Raw genomic sequence first — 16333 nt, forward strand, 5'->3', positions numbered from 1 at the left:
TTATCGATTGTATATATTCGGAACTTACCGATATAATGATCGATACTTTTATCGATTTTGTTATCGATATTTTTATCGATTTTGCTATCGATATTGTTATAGATTTTTTTATAGGTTTTATATTCGATATTTTTATTGATGTTGCTATCGATATTGGTATCGATATTTTTATGGATTTTGTTATGGATTTTGTTATCGACTTTATAATCGATTTTGTTATCGACTTTGTTATCGATTTTGTAATCGATATTTTGATAGATTTTGTAATCGATTTTGTAATCAGTATTTTTATCGATTTTGCTATCGATTTTGCTTTCGATATTTTTTCGATTTTGATATCAATATTTTCATCGATTTCTTTATCGATGTTTTTATCGATTTTGCTACCGATATTATTATCGCTTTTGTTATCGATATTTTTTGCTTAGTGTGTGCTTTTGTTTTTTTACTTGGATATGCTCTTAACCATACCACGTATTCTACGTTTAAATTTAGCGGCTGTATCTCCGATACAGCCTGCAGGCCAAGACGAAGGCGCTGGACTGTTCCTTTTTTTTCTCAAACTGAAGAGTCAGTGAACCTGTAAGAAATTCTTTTGACCCAATTTGGCTCTTTATCGAATTGACAGTTATCAACCGAATGTGAGTAAACTCTCTACTGTGAAAATGGCTTGCAGTGGAGTGTGTTTTTTTTGTCAGTTGTGCCATATCAAAGTGCATTACGCAGCTGCTTACTACGTTTAATTTTGAATGGCTGTATGAACGTAAAGATTTGCGACCCCAAAATCCACTTCAATAAATTGATATAAATGCATAAACGTCTATGTATCTACATAGGCACATAAATATAAGTGAATTAATCTATGTAGGTAGTATAATATTGTCTTAGCTTTGGCAAGCCCGGAATCATATTGATACACAAATGATTTACCGTTGCTACTTATCGTACAGACTGCATTTGCAGTGCAATTATAAAGCAAATAACAGGTAATAAAGGCGAGGTGTTTTGAAATGCATATGAATATAAGTAAGTAAGTATGCTCAATCCCTAATGCAGTACAAAGTGATAAAATGTATTCATTTTTTCTCAAACAAAACTTTTTAGCTTAATAAATTTAATGCAATCTTATCTATGTACGTCTAAGAAGACTTTTTAATACAAAACGCTGCATCCGAGTTCACTTGCCATTTGCACATAGCTGTGTATGTACAGGTGTACGTACATATGTATGTGTTCTCATGCGATTTTTTGGTTCTCCAGTACAAGGTCCAAAAAAATCATTTACCTTTTTTAAGCATAAATTAAAGATGTTTAACTTTTTTTTTTTGATTATGTAGGCGTGATTTTGATTGAAATCTTCACATGCACATATTTATTTTAGATATGCATTTTGTATTGCAAGTTGCAAGTTGCAATTTTATAAATACATACACACTTGAATCATGCATGCAAGTTTTTTTGTGTTTATATATTAGAAATTTCATTATGAAATCAACGAAAACAATGGCACCCACACTTAACTTGGCCTTGAAGAGGAAAAATTTGGCTTGTGTGGCGCTTACATTTGGCTCAGTTTCAATCCGCCAACATGAGAAGTATTACTGCTATATTTATGTATGTAAAAGTTTAAGCTATTCGAACTAGAGTCTTCTCACCGCACAACGGAAAATCTCTCTCTTGCGAGTCGTATGTGGCATCCTTGGGGAAAGAAAAAAGTACTTACAGACACATCCTTCTAATATTAGGCTTTACCTCCTTTAGATTTGAATCATTCACTTCTTTCCTTTTATAGGTAATTTTGGTTTTTCTTGAACCTTACTTTCAACGCCTTAGCGGCGTGTTTAAAGATGCGTACCAAAATTCGGTACTGCTGCATTTACATGGCGCGATTTTCTAAGCGATTCAACACTGCTCAACAAAAATCGCTGGACTAAATGCCGATTCAAAAATCGCTTGCCTCAAAGTAGACAGAAAGTCAACTTTTGCAGGCTATTATCGTCTGTCAATAAATCGCACTCTCGCCAGAGTGAAAGTTGCGAAAGCTGTCTCTTATATGCCTACCTTCGATCCTTTCCATGGCTTTTAGTAGAATGAATGCAAGGCTGATGTGCCGATATGGTTGGTCTGATTATGTCCCGGGGTATGTAGTAGTACGCGCGCACTCGCCGGCGACGATCACGATTTGCACTTCATAAATAAAACAAACTTATTTTACTTCTTGTATATATGTACATACATACATATTTATGCATGTATGGGAAGTATACGCTCAGTGTGGTCACAGCTTAATCACATTCACTACCTATCCGCGAAAGCGCTGTTAAAGCTTCTGAGGGATCTAGCTTTAGAAGAAGTATTGTGTAGAGTAGAAGGCACAATAGATTACTAGATGACGCGGTGCACACCTCATTTTAATATCTATCTATGAAGGTATGTATGTATATATGTATGTATATGTACATACATTCATGTATGTAGATATATATGTCAAATGAATATGAATTAAACATGTCGCCGTGATGCCGCACAGTGTTGCGACTATATGGAGGCAGGTAGAAAAAAGTCATGGTGACAGTTGATAAAAAAAACCGGTTGGACTTAGAGAGGAAAAAGTAAAACTCATTAATACCAAATTTCACATTATTTACTCCCCCCCCCCCCCCTTTCTTCACGAACGATACATTTCCAAAGAAAAACGGGAATTGGCGCGATACCGACTAATCAGTTTAGTTGCCTTTGGCGATTAACCCATAAAAAAAAGTGTTTCTTTTTCAGCTGTAATCAATTATGTAAATGTGGTGGAATATTCAGGTGTAGGTATTTATCATTTATTTGGTACTTTCCTATTTTCCTACCAAAAAATTTTCTTTGAAATTTAGATGTTAAAGATTATTAGTAAAAAAAAGTGTGAGTACCGGTCAATAAGGTCTGGAAATTAGACGAATGTTTTAGAGAATTTTATGTAGTTTTCGAATATGTAATTTGATCTTTTCGCGCGACTTTGCAAATACAATGTAATTTTTTATTTTATTTTTCCGAACAATGAAAAACTCTCATCAAACATTGGAAAAAAGCGATTATTTACACCTATGTCATTTTATAGTATAACCTTTGTTTTCTGAGAGTGGAAAGCAGGAAACAAAAATTAACCAAAATTCCATCACATTTAATGACTGGGCCCACATATTTTTTGAGTTTTGGACGTTGTAGTCATCCAATCTTCCCCATATTTTATATTTTTAGGTTCTTCTATTAAAAGAGAGAGTACAAACTAAATTTCATCGAAATCGGATGAAATTTAATGTTTCCGCCCACAAGAGTAGAAGGCGTGACAATTATTCCATCTTTACCAAATTTCATAATACATACTCTATTTGTAAGTGGAACTAGAGCAAATGTCAAGTTTCAATGAAATCGGTGCAGTTTTACTATTATTTCCACCTGCCTCCATATAGTCGAAACACTGTGTGCCGTGTTCAAACTTTAAATGGTCATAAATGCGCTCAAATTTATATAATATTTTTTTTAATTCGCAAATCCGCCTTAATGAAGCGTTGAGATTTACTCTTAATTGGCATGCGGACGATTTGCAAACAAAAAAATTAAAAATAACAATGAAATAATTCTTTGTAATGCGTGAATGTGCGACTTGATGGCCATACATAGACATCGCACACTTTTTTCAAAAGAGTATTAACTCAAAATGTCATATTTGTCAAAAAGCAAAAAAAAAAACTCCTTATAGGCATATGCATATCTTAGGTGAGTTAAATAAATAAAGTTCCTATAGTTTTTTGCAATAAGTTACAAGAAAATATTGCTGCAGTTTTTGCTGGAAGGCAAACAATTACATATATGAAATGGTCAAATTTTAAGCATATAATATCAAAAATGCAAAATTTTGTGTTAACACACTTTTGAAGAAATTATTTTTGCATATGTTTTAATATAGAGCTTAATTTGTTTGAATAAACTAATCGTCACATTGCTTTCCTGTTCTCTATTCAGTGCCCTTGACATTAGTTATAAATGGCGTATGAATATTAAAGAAATTTTCAATTGGCGAATTAACAGTTTAGGCAGACTGATCTTATGCCGAGCCTTCTCTGCTCTTATTCCCGGCGTTTTTTTTAGCGATTTAATAGTATGAATTTTTTACTATAAACTTTTAGCAATGTAAAATCTTGACTACTTAAAAAATGTTTAAATATATTTTTGGCTATTTTAAAACTGGATATTAACTGAATATGAATTTTTGATCACTTAAAAACTCTACATTATTTTCTGATCATTTAAACTGACAATGAAATTCGATCATTGAAAAATTGAGCACAGGTTTTTGGTCATCAAAAAACTGGGCATGAATTTTTGACAAAAAATTTTTGGCTTGGACAACTTGACTTTTTCAAAACTGGTCTATTTTAAATTTTAAACTTAATTTTGGCTACTTAAACACTTTTTCATTATTCAAACTGTAAGTGAACAGTGAGCATACTTTTTTGGTCATTCAAACTGGTAATGAATTTTTGAACATTGTAAAACTGAGCATAATTTTTTGGTCATTTAAAAGTGGTAATGCATTTTGGGTTATTGAAAAACTGGAGATAATATTTTGGTCTTTAAAAAATTGGGCATAAATGTTTGGGTGCTTAAAAATTGAACAAAAATTTTTGGCACTTTAAAAACTAGACATCATTTTTTGGCTATTTAAAAATTGGAAATATTTTTTTTTCATTGGCTGAATTTCTTTATTCATTCTGAACGTTTGGAATAAACTTTTTTGTTTACTTATTCTTTAGAACGTTCCTGATGATATGTTAACGTATATTTCAAACACATTCTGTTTATTCCGGCTGTAAAATGAGATTATCCGGAATGTATAAAGAAACGCAGCCATTTATAAACTGAACTTGAATTTTTCGCTATTTAAAAAACTGGATATAAATGTATGGCTTTTTAAACGTATGCATAAAAATGACAATGAAAAGGTGAATAAGAAATCGTATGTCACTCCCAAGTGGATATAAAATATGGTTTAGGTTGGGCCGTAGTCCTACGTGGACTCACTTACACCCAGAAAAAAGTCAGCTAAAAATATTGCTCTCAGCGCATGATTTGGTAACTATAACCAAGTAATGTAACTATAACCTAATCATATGTTGCGATAAATATATTTAGCCGAATCTTTTTTCTGACTCATTGTCTTTTTAACCGACTTCCTAAAAAGGAGGAGGTTATCAGTTCGTCGGAATACTTTTTTTTTATGTATGTTACCGCATAACTTTGGACCACGTCAACCGATTTCGATAATTCTAATCTGGTTAAGATCCGATCAGTGGATCATGAGATATATATATATATATATATATTTTTTTTTTATATGAGAGTTGAAGTCGGTTTTTTTTGCTAAAAATTACTTGTGTTATCCCCGTTCCCCCTGTAAGCCACTTGGTGCTTAGCAAAAAAGTGCATAAGCTTCTAACACCCATCGCTTTGAGGTCATCGAGATCATCGTAGCAATAACAACTGCCTAAACTTTTGCTCTACGTAATTGATAGGAGTCGAGCAATGGCAGAGAAGATCTTAGATGGTTTCTTCTTCGTCCTCATCCATGCAGCTTCTGCCGTAGTAGTTCCAGGATGCATTCAGTCTAGCTGCGTGTAATCCAATCAGACAATATGAACTCCAGTTACTTTGCGAATGTCCTGCCTCCTTAGATTAAGGAGAGACTTAGTACGTTGAGCATCAGACAGATCGGTTCCATTTTTCATCTTTCATTGGCAATTTCTATGCATTTTACATTCAATAGAAATGTATGTGTATGTTTGAAAACGGATGCCAAGAGTATCCCTTATACATATCTGTATCAGGTAATGCCGTCATGGCGCGCGAGTTCGTCAGCCTTGCAATTTCGTTAATAGATCGATGGTATTGGGCAACTTCTTTTGGAGTCGCAGGGATTTGCGGAAAAAGTATGTAAACCCTTTTAAATTGTGGACATGTGCACGGGTTCAGTTGTGCGCATATGCTCACTTTTCACCATTCAATATTCGTAGTTTACTTTTTATTGTCGTTGTTTCTTGTGCATTTTTTCAAATTCCACTTGTCACAATCAACTACATATTTTTTATGCAATTCTTAAAGACAAAAAAAATTTATAACTGCTTTTAAAATTATATAAAAGTTATTGTCAATTTCCCAAATACAATTAACAAATAATAAATAACAAATACTCAAGAGTTTCTGAGGAATGGAACGAAAATTTGAGTTTTATTAAAATGCTGGGCCTCGAGCTTGTTAAAAATTTTTCATATTTTAAAATTCTAAGGCCAATAGCCAAAAGCAAAATAAGTACTCGTATGAATAAAGTAAGCTGCCATTGTAAAAAAAAGCCACAAATCAAATAACGGTCTCCGTTTGTTTTACTTAAATTTTGTTTGCTCAGCTTTTGTTCGTTTTTTCGCAACAATTATTAAAAATTGTGCCTTTAGAACTTTTTGCAGTTACATACATATAAAAATTTTTCCATTCTATTTTTAAATTTTGTTCTCTCACAACGAAGTGCCTGAAATTGTTTCAATTGCACAAAATCCACTTGTTATAATATATGCATATTTAAGCGCTGGAAAAAATTCCAATGTAGCTAGTAAAAATGCGGTTCACCTTAATTAACGTAAAATAAACGCTTTTATGCGTATGTCGATATTGATTATTTTAATATGAATAATAAAAAAAAAATCGTTAATATTTTTCGTGCTAATAAAAATCATAATCCTTGTTCAATACTTAAGTAAAACTTACGTTGGCACACAAAAACTTAATGTGAAGATACACAGAAATGTTAACAGCTGCAGATGCGTTTTCTCCATGCTGCTGCTAGGTACACTGTGACAATTCACTTAATTTTTTTTATAAACTTTATATATGCGTGTATGTAATTACGCTTAATTTAGCGTTTTTATTTACTTTTATAATATGCTTTTACTATATTTTTGCGGCTTAACAAACGTCTGAACGTCTCGTAAATGTTTATTCTTCTTCTTCTTGTTTTTATTATTTTGGTCTGTGCTTGCTTTCAATAAATATTAACACTTTTTGCGCGAATTTAGCACCAGTTTTTAATTTTTTAATCCGAAGCACGAGTTTTGTTTTTTTACTTATGAATTCGAAAACCCATCAAACCATATTCTTTGCTAATTAAAACTGTTGGCCGAAATTTCTTCGATTGTGCTCTCGCTTCGCAAACTTCGACACTTTTAAACCGGAGTATGTTTTCTAATTTAACCTAGTCGAGTTGCTACTAAGTTTATGACGTTTCTTCAAGCCAGACAGTATGCGGCCAAATGACATTAACGCTCTTAAGTCCTCACATTTTAAACTAACTGCCAGCAGCAGCAGCGGTAGTAGAAGCGACAGCAATTGCAATTGTAGCNATTAAGTTGTGAAAAGAGGCAGGAGTAGCGTACCCACGAAATTTGGTGTGTGAACATCTGTCCACACATAAATAGGTTAGGTTAGAATTAAAAGTTTTTGTCGCGACTAGTGCAGAACCACTTCAGAAATAGTGGAGAGTTGAGGGCTATTTCAGGATCATTTCGTAATTATTTTCATAAGGTAGTACTGAAGTAGTTCTAAAAAATTCGAGAACTGCTCCTGAAAAGACCTTGAATAAGTCTTGAAATGTTCCAAAATGATCCCCTACTAGTAAGAAAATAAACTCAAACTAGTGCCACAATGGTCATAAAATAGTATTGAACTAGTAGCGAAATGGTCCTAAACTAGTCGTAACATGATCCTGAACTACTTAGCCCCGAAGTATTCCGGAAAGTCCTGAACTGGGCTCGAAATTGTTCAGAACTTGTCCGGAAACGGGCGTCAAATAATCGTGAACTAGCCCCGAAATGGTCCCGAACAGGCCACGAAGCGGCCCTGAAATGATTCGGATCTAGTCCAGAAGTTGGCCTTAATTAGTACTAAACAGGTCCCGAAATTGCTATAAACTTGTCGTGAACTAGCCCCGGAATGGGCATGAAATAGCCACGAACTAGCGAACTAAGGTATATTTGACAAGTAGTTGCTTTAACTACAGATTTTCTGCTGGGCTCCACAAGAAACGGTTAGAAATTGTCCTGGGTTAAGATGTTTACACACCAAAAAATCGGGTTTTAGAACTAGAGCGACTTCGGAAATTTCGACCCACAGGCGATTACTGTCTAAAAGTGTTGATTAATACGAGCTCCGGATTTTTCTGTAAGAATTGATATTTTCAAATCAATTAGCCTTTCCACAGAAGTGATAAGAATAAGTGGATAGCTCACAGTTAAATCTTTCAATATTTCTTAATATGAAATCATTTTTTTTTCTGAGAGTTCTAAAAAGACGAAATTTACTTATAAAAAAGGTAGCATTAAAAACGCCAAGAAGTTCCGAGGCTAATACAAAAACACAATTGCCAAATCTATCCACAAAGAGTTTAAAATGGTCACACTGGTTCTCGGCAGTAAGCTTTTTAGGCATTCTGGCTTTCGAAGTCGGTTATTTTCAATACGTAATCGATTTCTGTGACCTCAAAATCAAATTTCAAATTCGTATTCGAATGAGTTTTAGCTTTACAAGCGAGCAACTGCACACCAAGCTTTTCATGCTTGACATTTTTTTCCGCTAAATGACCACGAATTGTTGTGGCAAATAGTTTATCGCCTAAGTAAATATGAATTCAATTAAAATTAAACATCTTACTGTTCAGCGGACGACCTCAGTAGCCGAGTGGTTAGGGGTGTGTACTATTACTCTGTATGACCTGGGTTCAAGCTTGGACATCTAAATTTAGAAATTTTTTTCTGACAGTAGTCGCCCCTAAGCAGGCAATGGAAAACCTCCGAGTGTGTTTCTGCCATGAGAAAGGTTCTCATATAGTCCATTTTTTCGTTTGTAGGTTCCTCCATTTAAGTAATAACTTCAGAACGCACACCACAAATTTCGGGGAGAAGCTCGGCCAAACAATTAGCAAAAGTCCTAGCACAAATTATTTACTTATTTTATTTTATTTATTTAGATTAAAATTTGTTGATCTTCTTTGAATAAATATATGCGAATTAAGTAAATTCTCCTTTTATTTGATTGCCTTACTTTTATGTAAAGTGTGATTGAAATATTAGAAGACTAATTGGCTAAATCGTAGCTACAATGATTGCACGAGCGCTATTCCTCGAAACAACGATTTTGACAAGGAGTCCATTTTTTACATCTTTATTGCGGTTCTGATGACTCGGATTCAGGTTCACCTGGAGGTTATTGTCAAACAATTCATAAAAGTAATTCCTATCAAATCAGTTCGCTGCTATGTACTTCATCATTAGGCTAAATTCAACAGCAGTGTGAACAGGTTAGCCTTTTTTAGGCTAGATTTGTATTTGCTTTTATGTCATGGGCCCAGAACTTTAGATTTAGCTTCGTTGCTTTTTTCTAGTCTTTCTTCACTTCAAATATGCATAATAAAATTCGCATGGAAACTTTTATAAATAAGTAGTAGTCATACTAAATCCGTCATATTTCAAAAACTACCGTTTACCGTTCAAAAATTATTATGAAAAATTCTGCTTTGAAAAAAAAAATATTACTTGTTTTCGCTTTTTAAGGTTATTAAACCAATTTTAGTACGAAAAAATGGGCTTTAAATTTATTTTTTCAATTTGATTTCTTGGCGTACGACCAGCAGTGTAGTTTTATATAGAAATCCATAATTTTCTTTAGTTTGATGCCCCATGGGACTATTTTCCATACTTTTATTCACAAAATTTTCGTATTTTTCTTATCCTAAACCCAACCCCTTTTTGCATACCTAGAAGTAATGTAGCCGTTATAAGAACTTGTCGAGTTTTTGAAAAGTTTTTTAGTTATGAATATATTAAGTTCTTTTTCATTTCATTTTTAATAAGATGTAACTTTTTCTCACCCTTTTTCTAAATCAATTTAGCTTCGGTTTTTGTTATTAGCTGGTCACACTATCACACTGAAAGTTAATTATGACGAATCAATCATGGTACTAAACTCACTAGTCACTCTAGTTCGGATTTTCCTACAGGGTGTGTTAACGCATATGTAAATAGATACGTTAAAAGAAACCAAAGCTTAGCAAAACGTCAAGAATTATGTAAATATATTTAGTATAACATAAATAAGCTTGCATCTTAAATATTAGATATAGAAATTTTTGTAGATTTTATGAACACATGTTTTAGGGTTGGTCGCTCATATTAGCGGTCAATGTCGATCGCTCGTGTGCCAATAAACAATTATTCATACACATGTATGTTTGTAAATGCTTTTAATAATATTCCGAGATCCCGGAATAAACTTTGGCTATTTAGTAGAATTTCTACATAATTTAAAAAACAATAAACCATATTAAAGCCATCGTAAAACAGTAACAATTTGCATTGACAACGACATTAACCCCAACAACAACTATTCAATAACTATAAATCCTACGAGTACGAATGCGACAAATAAACATGGTGCAAGAGAAACATAAAAAGCAAAAAAATTCAAACTTAAACTGTTTGAAAACTTAGACTGAATACATATAATCTATCAGCCCCATTTTGTTGTTATTTTGTGGTTTTATATTGACATGATTTACGATTAATTTGTAGGTAAATACGAGGGAAGATCAAAAAGTTCACACTATCTACAAATAAATACTAAATATATTTCGGTCATTAGTCTCTCTAGACTTTTCTAGAGCCTTTCGACAAAGTCGAAATGCACTCTATCTTGGACCAGCTAAGGCATTGGAACATTGGCCCAAAAATTTTCCTATACATAAAAAACTACTTGACCAATAGAACCATTAAAATAAAAATAAATACACACTACTCTCAATCATATCCGCTCCAGAATGGCATCCCACAGGGATCACCACTGTCGGTTATACTCTTTCTTATCGCGTATAACAAGCCGTGTAACATAATTTCCCTCCACAAAGAATTAAACTTTTTAGCATATGCCGACGACTTTGTTATTATTAAACAAATGAACAAAACAAAAAATACTATCCTAGATCTCACTAACTTACACAACGATATCACAAACTGGTCAAAATATTCCGGAGCCCAACTATCACTTGAAAAGTGTAAACACATACACATATGTAAAAAACACAACTGCCGAGTTAACATACTCTGTAATAATGTCAATATAAACACCGTGGACAATATAAAAATATTAGGGCTTATATTTAACAAAAGATATAAATGGAATAATCACATCGACTATTTAGTATCTGTACTAAAAAAACAACTTGACATTATAAAATGTTTAGCCAATTCAAAATACAACTGTAGTACAGTCTCTTTATTGACAGCAGTTAAAGCCCTGGTAATATCAAAAATTAATTATGGCATTTACTTATATTCATACGCCCCTAAATCGACCACAAACAAGCTTAATACAGTAATAAATTCCAGCATTCGAATCGCCTTAGGTGCCTTCAAAACGACCCCTATCAGGTGTCTCACCTCCGAGGCTAATATACCACCATTACATACTACTAGGGATTTGTTGACAGCTAAACTTATCAAATCTCTCATTATCAACGACAACTCCCCTCTACCTCTACTCCTGTCCAAAACCACACATACAAGAATAAATAAAATACCATCGTGCCTAAGCAGAATAACTAACATAGCAAAACAATTCGATATACCATTAAATGTTAAGCCCTACAAAAATTCAAAAACACCACCCTGGAAACTGCCACACACAGCAATAAACACAAAATTAAGCTCTCTCAAAAAAACTCCACACCCCCTTTAGTTCTCAGAAACCAATTCAAGGAAATTGTCAGAAAACTCACCGATTTTAGAATCTTATACACCGATGGCTCAAAAATAAATTACAAAACTAGTTACAGTATAGTCCAAGATAAAAGCATAATTCAAATATTTCATCTTCCCCACTACAGTTCAAACTTCTCTACCGAACTAATAGCCATTCACGAAGCTGCCAAGTACGCTACAAAGCTCCCACATAAATTTGCTATTTGCTCAGACTCCTTGTCTTCCCTCACCTCAATTCAAAACCTCTCACATAACAACTTCTACATAAACTCAATTCGCACCCTACTGTTAGAAAAACCTAATAAGCTAAAGCTGATCTGGACTCCGGGTCATGTACAGATAGCAGGTAATGAACTGGCGGATGCAGCGGCAAAAAATGCTTTAAATGCCCCACTCGAAATTACGCCCAACCTACTTTTCTCCGACATACTCTACTTCTTTAAAACACATTATCTTCAAAAACTCCCGAACGGAAACAATAATTTCACGCAATGGTACTCAGATATATCCGAGAACTTTAGAACCATCAACGATTATCTTAAAACGAATTCTAACACTCTAACCAGAAAAGATCAGACCAAAATTATAAGATTGCGACTAGGACACAGTAGACTTACACATAAACATATAATCGACAAAAACCTATCCAACATTTGTAATTTCTGCAACGATCACCCAATAAATACCCAACACATACTGGACACATGCACCTTCTTTAACTTACACCGTCAATCACTTACCAACAAACCCTCAGACCTATTTAAAACCCCNACTTTACTAATTACCAACAGATCCTACTTTACACACATGTAGTACATATATCCACAAACGTTACAACATACACATATAAGTTAGCTTAAGGCCATAGATGCCATAGCTTCTATTTCTACATATTGTACTATAATTCAGTTATAGTTGCAATATCTTTGTAAATAAATAAATAAAATAAATATTTCGGTCAAATGAGCGATAGCATTCAACGTAATGAACCGGCGATATTTGATTTGAGCAGAGCCAATTATAAGGTCGAGTGCCATTCCGCTCTTACTTCGAGAAGGAGCGGCCTTTCTATGAATATACGCGGCACTGTTCCGCTTGGCGCAATTTCCTGAGAATGGTGTGTGCCATATGGCAAACGTCGGACCAATTTTCGATTGACTCAAGCATGATATCCACAAGGTTGTTAACCGTAAGTGGCCTCCTCACCTTCCTGCTCAATTCATCCCTTTCGGTTGCACATCTGGGGCAAACGAAAAAAACCTGTTCAGTACAAAACGTACAGTAGGGATCATCCTCGTATGTGAGTCTGTATAGGTACGCAGATGCTCGCTTTAGATTGTTCTCCCCTCCTTGGGCCAGTCAACAGAATTCCCAAAGCGCATAAAGGCGTCGACTAAAATAAAGTGCCTCACTACAATGAAATCCCTAATGAAGCAGGCACTTCGCGAAATCACAAATAATCCGAGGAATTAGGCCTCAGTGTGAATGCGGACAAAACGGATATAGTGCTCTTCACCAGAAAGTAGGGGGCGCTACTACGAAATACCTGGGATTAGTCCCGGGATTTAGATACTCATTACTTTTCAACAAATTAAATCGAAAAAATTGCTTCTAAATTGTTTGCGAAGCTCTCCTACCATAAAATAAATAATAAATAAATGGGTTTCAAACCTACTTTTTATTTAAAGTTTTTATTTTTTCTCTCTGACGTCTGATTTATTTTAAAGGACTTTGTAATTTCAAAGATATGATTAATTCCAAAAATTATTTAAAAAAATTCAATGCATTGTTGAATAAAAAAGAAGGGAAGAAGGAAGGAAATTTTTTTGGATTCACAAGGACGAGTAGGTAATTTTTTAAGCTGATAAGTTAGAAGCACGAACATCGAGATGTTAAGGAGTTTATATAAGTTTTTCAAAAATAAATATTGAGAAATTTCAAGGAAAAAATTTTAAAAGGATATTTGCAATACTTATCAGTCCATATGCACAAAAAAATTGAATCTGTGTAAATTCTACAGAATTTCTTATTTAATTTGATACCCATACTTCTTATCTAAGCACATTTCACTAAATTTTTTAAATCATTTTGGAATTAATTGCGGCGGGGTGAAAAACTAAAAACGCAATTTTACTATATTTGGCCCTTGGTTTCGCGAATATATTGATATTTGTCTTTAAAATTTACTATCGCACGGTGTTATATGGGTAATGAGCTAGACATTAAAGAAAAAATTGTAATTATTAAATAAATAAAATAAATGTATCCAATACTGGTCAAGAAAAGGAGTTTCTATTTTTGTCATCAGGGCAAATTACAAATCCCAAAAATTCCGGTATTATTTGCCAAGAGTCCCGAAATTTTCGGGACCTTAAAAAGGACGGGATCCCGGGATTAACATTCCTATTTAATAGTCTTGATTTCTGAGATCTTTTTATTGTTATTGCCGCAAATCTGGGGAAATGTAAAGTACAACTTTAAATAGCGTCCAATCGATATGGACAAAAAGTGTCACAAAGGTGCAGCTGGCGCAAACCTTTCAATTAAGACCCTGCCAACAACTTGCGATACGGATTAACAACAATACTTTCACTTGCGTATGTTTGTAGTATGTAAGTGGTATGTTCGTATGCAAATTGGCTCAGTATGAAATTTAAATGTACATACATACGTACATACATTCATAGTTTCACGACCGACTTCTTAATTATATTTTAAATAAATAACATTTATATATACTAGTATATACGTACATACATATGTATGTATGTATATGCAAACTTCACACATATAAATTTACAAATCTTGTACATAAGCATTAAAGTTTTATTACTAATCAATTTGTTTAAATAATTATACACACCTTGCGCTACCGTAAAGAACCCGTACAAAGTTACATACTATAGATACATAGTACATACCCACATTTTATTGGGCCGGTTTGATAACCACCATCCATTTGGTTGACATTAGCTGAGAGGGAAATCTGCTCACGTGTTGTGCAAACACGCCCTCAAATACATTTATAAATATATGTATAAATACTATATATTGTATGTATAAATAAATATATATACGTAAATCATAACATCGAATGGAATCTTTGTGAACTGTTTTTTTTGTTTTGTTTTTTTTTTTTTTTTGAGACAACTTAGCGTTGATCACAACACTTAAAAATAACTGCAGGGAGTTAAAGGTTTTCCAATAATTTTAAACAAAAAAAGCACAGCGTGAGCTATCTACGCACTTTTGTTAACATAAATAATTATACTGCTGAGAAAATAGTAAGAAAAAAACCTTTATTAGTCATTCCTTTTGTTGTTAAAATGTGTTTAATCGTTTAGCTTGCGGAAATAATGCTAATTATGGTAGTCAGTACCTAATAAAAAAGCGATCAGACTACAGCCAAATTTATTTGTAAAAAAAAGTAAACTAACACAGCTGAAGTTGCCTCGTGGTTCAATATTAGTAATGTTTGGGTAATTATCAAACAAAGAAAATGTTATGAAATAGAAAGAACGGGTTGAGTTATGTATGTACATTAGGGTGGTTAACCGTCTTTTTTTTCAACCACCGGAAGAACAGAAGAATATCGAAACTTTCTTATTTTCAAATCCATAACGATTTAGCCATGCTTTAAAGTTTTCCATATATTTTATATGTGGGAAATAGATTTTTTTCGTAGAATTACTATAAAGTCGTTAATATTTTTATCCGATCACAATTTAATTGTTTTTAAAGATTTTATGGCAATCTTACGAATAAATGTTGCTTGCTGGCATACTTGAATAGCTCAGTGGGCAGGTCGTCAGCTTCAGCAGCTTTTTTCAGCCGGGATATTGTTGTTCGTGCCTCATCATAGTTAGCTAGTGTAATATCGACTAAAGGCTTCTCTATTGATTTCAGTACCATGCAGCTTGGTGAAGGGTTCCTAGCTTTCTGAAGAAATTTTTGGCAGTTTTTCTTGGCAGCTAGCATCTCAAGCTCTACAGTTCCCTAATTGATCCTACATACGGTGGGGAGAATTTAAATAGAGAAACGACTTTTTAGTAAAATGCTTAAATGCAAATGCTTAAAAAATATTTATTATTTTTTTATGAAAATATAGCTTACTATCTCAAAAACATGTAAATAGAAATTTCAAACTATGTAGAAGATTTTAAAAAAATCGACGAATTTTAACAAATGCTTATCAAAATTTTAAACTTTTTAATCAGATTTTTTTGAGTTTTTTTTTCAGTATGTAGTCTTTTCTGAAATCCTTTCCAAGTATTTGAAGTTTTGCTCTCTCCAAACCTGAAGAAGCTCTATGGTATGAGAAGTAGTAATTACTGGAACAACACATGCGTTTTAAGGAACTTCAGAAGACCTGTGATTGTAAAAAATAAAAATTAATTGAAAAAAGAAATGTATAAAGAAGACTATGTTGACAAATTATTTTATTAAAAAAAACGATGATGATAAGTGCCCACGTACATACACAATTATCAACA

General features: G+C 33.4%; 1 protein-coding gene across 2 annotated transcripts in view; it reads right to left on the bottom strand.

The window, feature by feature from the left end:
- The window catches only part of LOC108372606 (myrosinase 1), a 27533-nt gene extending 20170 nt beyond the window's left edge, over positions 1-7363 (bottom strand). For both annotated transcript variants that reach the window (XM_017628335.1, XM_017628336.1), the window contains exon 1: positions 6802-7363. In XM_017628335.1, the coding sequence (XP_017483824.1) occupies positions 6802-6869 (68 nt within the window). In that variant the 5' untranslated portion in view covers positions 6870-7363. The remainder of the gene's footprint in view (positions 1-6801) is intronic.
- Between the last annotated feature and the right edge of the window lie 8970 nt (positions 7364-16333).

The sequence above is a fragment of the Rhagoletis zephyria genome, unplaced genomic scaffold (assembly GCF_001687245.7).
Source record: "Rhagoletis zephyria isolate East Lansing unplaced genomic scaffold, Rhagoletis_zephyria_1.1 Rzeph_scaffold_05913, whole genome shotgun sequence".
Classification (NCBI taxonomy): domain Eukaryota; kingdom Metazoa; phylum Arthropoda; class Insecta; order Diptera; family Tephritidae; genus Rhagoletis; species Rhagoletis zephyria.